General features: G+C 41.2%; 1 protein-coding gene across 1 annotated transcript; it reads left to right on the forward strand.

Moving 5' to 3' along the window:
• Positions 1 to 1,690: 1,690 nt before the first annotated feature.
• On the forward strand, positions 1,691 to 5,353 carry LOC106809028 (ras-related protein Rab-18-B-like). Its single transcript, XM_014811972.1, has 3 exons — positions 1,691 to 1,775; positions 3,996 to 4,216; positions 4,751 to 5,353. The coding sequence occupies exons 2-3, from the start codon at positions 4,073 to 4,075 to the stop codon at positions 5,234 to 5,236; spliced, it is 630 nt and encodes a 209-aa protein (XP_014667458.1). The 5' UTR covers positions 1,691 to 1,775; positions 3,996 to 4,072; the 3' UTR covers positions 5,237 to 5,353.

Here is a 5,353-nt window from a genome sequence, read left to right on the forward strand (position 1 = left end):
AGATGTGAGCTGTTGGGTGTGTTTTCGTTCTGTGATCGTGTGAAATGAAGCGAGCGTCGAGCGAATTTTGCGATCACGCTTTCCTACCTGCTCTCTTATTCATGTTGTTTGCGCACAGCGCGGGCGTGCGGTGTACTTGCGTGTTGCAGATGAGCATTTGACTGGCATTTACAGGTGATTATAGGCGAAATAGAGTAGAGAAACATTAAGAATTTGGTAGTAAATACATTTTGTGTTTATTTACCATTGTTTTTTTTTTATTGAGACATTCCAAGTGCCTGTGATCGGCATGCCTCCACTCCAGTCCGAGCTGTGTTTACTTTCGACAATCTTAACGCAGTCATGCTATGTTTTTGCAGCTTGATGTATATGTCTACGAACTGCTAGTTCATCTGTGTACTATTAGAGCTGCTCCTAACATGAGTAATTGCCAACTACGCAATTGGGGATTAATTACCTGATTAGCTGATATGTGTGCTGAAATTTTGGTTCATGGATATAAGCGCTGACCACAATTCATTTTCACAATTGTGTGACATGTGCAAATGTGGCCAGCTCGTATATAAGCTTGAGCCGAAATTTTTGGGGAGAACCTTGCATATATGTAATATTCTTGTAATACTAATGTAACGTGTTGTAAAAATAGGCGAGTTTGTGTGAGATTTCAGTCATCGTTAACCAGGACTGTACTAACTACATGAACCACCATGTAATTTGTAAATCACACTGTAACAGCCGTGTTTCACAGCATGAAATACATTTTCAATTTCATTGTGAATTGAGAGAGTTGTGGTGTCACTTATAAATGTTTTTTTATTTGTCTAGAGTAATGTCAGTCTATATAAGCAATCTAGTAAACATTGCTAAATACATGCATTTTAGATGTTGGTAATGTCATGTTTTCATTACGTACCCTAAAGCTGAGCCAACTTGTGTAAATGTCATGCTTACCAAACAACATTTAGGAGCTATATAAAATGATAACGGTACATAAAGATATCTCTATTAGGTGGGCTGTAGTTTCATGCAGTTGATATTGTATTTCACCTGCTCTTGTCATTGTTGGCTTTATTTGTGTAACAGCGCATATGAACACATCATTCTAATGTGTTACATACCAGGATTGAGGAATATGAACATGTCATTTCTGTAGTGCGTGACTAACAATGTGCATAGCAACTATTAGTGTTAGTGCTTTCTGTGACCTTTAGACGTCTGACGTCTACAGTAGATGTACATGAGAAATAGTCACAGTTTCAGTATGATATCGCCAAGATTGACTACAAACAAAAAACACTATTTTTTTCATTCCGGATATTACAGTAACGAATTAAATATTCGTACTTGATATAACAACGTCTGTGCTATCTTTACAGTGCAAAAACAATTATCATGGCATATATATATATATATATATATATATATATATATATATATATATATATATATATATATGTGTATATGTATATGTGTGTGTGCGTGCGTGCGTGTGTGTGTGTGCGTGTGCGTGCATGACCTCATGGTGTGAGGAGAGGCTCTGTGCCCACACGTACGTGTTAGCACTACGCTGAGCAGTGATTCAGGGGAGTTGGTTGTAAACGTGAACGACGTATTGCTGTGCGTAGGCTCTGCGGCAAGGTGTGGTGAGAGACCTGGAGCGGCAGCACATGAAACGCACGCAGAATCTGAAGCTGCTGCAGCAACAGATCGATCTCACCAAGGAGCTCAAGAAGAGGGTATCTAAGCAGGAGGAAGCCAACAACGACAACGACAATGTAAGCAGGAGCGAGACAACTACCAGGGCACGAAATTCCGTGCCCTGTTTTTGCACCAGCCCGAGGGCTGGTAACAGCAATTTTTAGCTCACCTTGACATCGTCAAGCTGAGCTATTGCCATGGGTGTCGTCCGTCGTCCGTCCGTCTGTCCGTCCGTCCGTCAACATTTGGTTTCGGTCAACGATAACTCAGGAACCGTTTGACCCACATGTTTGAAATTGGGTGTAGTTGTTACTGCTATGCTCCCATATGGAACGTCCTATTTTGGAGCACGCCAGTCGGCGTACTTTCGAGCCACGGCGATTTTTTGGGAAAAATGGAAATTGCCATTAGTCAGTTCAGGTTGAACGGATTTTGCTCATTTTTGGTATGTGAATGAATAAGGGCTAGAGGTTTTGATATTTAAAAAAATGTGCAATTTATGCAAAAAACGCCGATAACAAACAGTCTGTGGTGTCACACTCATCTGGTTCGTTTTACAAGATTTCATTGACAATATCTTTAATGCAATATTGGTATTTCCTCTCCAGCCTGCCGATAAAATGTCTATATTAGAGTAAAGTTTTACAAAACATGTCGGAACGCAGCATAATCTATTTATTTCGAATGCCATTGCTACAAAGCGGGTATAGCGCCATCTACCGTCACAAATTGTGATTCATTTTGGTTTATAAATTATTATTGCGATATACAGATGGCAACCGTGTGCTACCGCCTAGAAAAACTCATACGAAGTAAACACTTCCATGCAACCAATTAACCTTTGACAAAAGTTGTGTTATGGGCAGGGAAACACCATTGTCACGTGGTACATAGCAGCTACGCGGAATAAGCGTATCCTCTCAATCTTACACGTTACAACACATCAGGAGCTCCGCTTTTATAGGCAGTTCATAAATCTGAATATTATAAAAACGTTATTTGTGGTGAGCTACAGTGTCATTGACACTTTCATTTTACCAGCCCTCACAAATGCATTCTCGATTTCAAATTCGTAAAATTTTGATAAATAATTAATTATTGCGTGATATCCGTCAGGCCTAAAAAAAGACGTTTGTTTCTGCAAACCCGACCGAGTCCATTTGAAACCGCCGTGTCTAAACCTTTTATTGTGATCGGCCAAAAAAAAAAATCCCAACGTGATATCGATCGGTGAATTCATTGATTTGACTTTGAAGTCATTATATGGGCTGTTATAAGTATAAAACAAGTATTGTTAGAATACAAAAAAAAAGAATAAAAAATATTTGATAAATAGAGTTTTGCCTGCCTACCGTGTCCAATTTTTTTCAGCTCGTTAGTGGAAACAAACATCTTTTTTTCTTAGGCCTCAGGTAAAACAGTAATATAGGCTATTTGCTCATTAATGCTATAAATAAAAATGTAGGTACTCGCTAACACGGCTGAAACCACCAGCTCGGAGGGAAAACCACCACCCTCCAAATAATTTCCCGGCATATGCCGGTGGGCCAGTGCTAATTTCGCGCACTGACTACGTATACATGTCTAGATAGCATGCTCACCGTGGTTGATACTGTACAGACTGTATTCGTACGCTGTTGTGCGTATACAGTTATTAATAATATTACGTACTTAGAATCGTAGGAGAATTGATGGAAGGTTAAATTTTATGAGTATATATCCTTTGATTTATTTAGTACCCAATTATTGTTTAAACATGAAAAAGCACGAGAGGAAATTGTTTCCAGTTCTACTTTATATCTATGGAAAATCAATATTGAGGCAATTGTGCTTCTGTAGTTTGGTGTAAAACTGCTCGTAGAACTGACATCATTAACCACACCATCCATGGTTTCTCTGACCATTCTTGATTTACTGTTTTTTACTAGTCTGTCATGCCATAGCACATTTGTAGGTACGCATTAGTAGTATTTATGAATCGTAAAATATTCCATTTAAATGAATATATGCTGTATTTTTTATACTCATATAATGTCATTAAATAAATTGGTTTTCCACGTGAAAGCACTATGAAAATGTGAACACAACATGGTATCGTTTTTCCAAAGCTCAAGTAAAGTCGAGAAGAACTTAATAGTGCTGTATACGAAAGGTAGTATTTCCCTTGTTACTTGTATTGGTGGTCTATTCAAAATATACCGACATATGGGTTTATTATTCTGTATTAATCTACTAGTTCATACTGATCAAATCGACTATATTCTCTAATTACGTTTTACTTGATTGTTTTGCTGCAGTTAAAGGGTCTGTGAGGATAACCGCATGACAGAAATCCGTGCGTAACACAATTGACGTAGAGAACCCACTGCGGAACATGATGGAGGAGGACGCACTACTGACTACCCTGAAGATCCTCATCATAGGGGAGAGCAGTGTCGGCAAATCGAGTCTGCTGCTGCGTTTCACCGATGAGACGTTCGATCCAGACCTGCAGCCCACGATAGGCGTCGACTTCAAGGTAATGCTCCTCGATGTGAGGAGACTCCCTACATAATCAGAAATCGCGACTTTTACGCGATTCAAATCCATATCGAAAGCTCTAACTAATGTTACCTCCAAAATGTAATTCGTAAGTGTAATTAAAATGAAGAAAATTGAAGTGAATTGAAGAATTGAATTGAATTTCTTCCTCCTACCCGCCGCACACCAACGAACCAATCTCGCATCCCACTGTCGTTTCTGTCCTTATTTCATCCTACCTGCTGTGCACACCAACGGACCCCACATCTGAATCCTGTCCATGCATCGAATCTGCATCGTCGTGCATCTGCATCGAATCTCGCATTGCGTCATCAGATGAAGACCTATTTGTTCCTACCCGCTGTACGCCAACGAACCAATCTCGCATCGCACACATTTTCACCATTTTTATAATCATTTTTTTCATAATGTTTCCACCATTTCTTTCATAATTTTTTAACCATTTCTTTCCTCATTTTTCCACCATTTCTTTTGTCATTTTTTCTACCATTTCATCGCCTCATCTTCGCAGGTGAAGACGATCACGATCGACAACAATCGCTGCAAGCTCGCCATCTGGGACACGGCCGGCTTTGAGCGCTTCCGCACGCTGACCCCAAGCTACTACCGCGGCGCGCAGGGCGTCATCCTCGTCTACGACATCTCGAGCAGGCAGTCGTTCGAGCGACTCGGCACGTGGCTCGCCGAACTCGACATGTTCTCGTCGCGCGCGAACGTCGTCAAGATGCTCGTCGGAAACAAGAACGATCGCGAGCGCGAGCGGGAGGTCGAGCGCGCCGCGGGCGTCGCGTTCGCACGCAAGCACTCGATGCTGTTCATCGAAGCGAGCGCGAAGACGCGAGACGGCGTGCAGTGCGCCTTCGAGGAGCTAGTCGAGAAGATCGTACAGACGCCGGGGCTGTGGGAGGCGACAGGAGAGCGCGGGGTCGTCGTGTTAGGGGGCGCCACTGAGCCGGGTTGGATACAATACTGCGGCGGCTACTGCGAACTTATATGAGGGTGGGGTTATGTGATTGCTTATTGATCGATATAATCGTATATATGATTGCTTATATAATCGATATAATCAGGAGTCTATCAATATTGATCAATATCGATCGATGATCCCCTGATA

The sequence above is a fragment of the Priapulus caudatus genome, unplaced genomic scaffold (assembly GCF_000485595.1).
Source record: "Priapulus caudatus unplaced genomic scaffold, Priapulus_caudatus-5.0.1 Scaffold323, whole genome shotgun sequence".
Taxonomy (NCBI): domain Eukaryota; kingdom Metazoa; phylum Priapulida; class Priapulimorpha; order Priapulimorphida; family Priapulidae; genus Priapulus; species Priapulus caudatus.

Coding starts and splice junctions, on each gene's coding strand:
- LOC106809028 (XM_014811972.1), top strand. CDS start 4,073: ATGATGGAGGAGGACGCACTACTGACTACCCTGAAGATCCTCATCATA. Junction 4,217..4,750: donor CGATAGGCGTCGACTTCAAG/GTAATGCTCCTC, acceptor TCATCTTCGCAG/GTGAAGACGATCACGATCGA.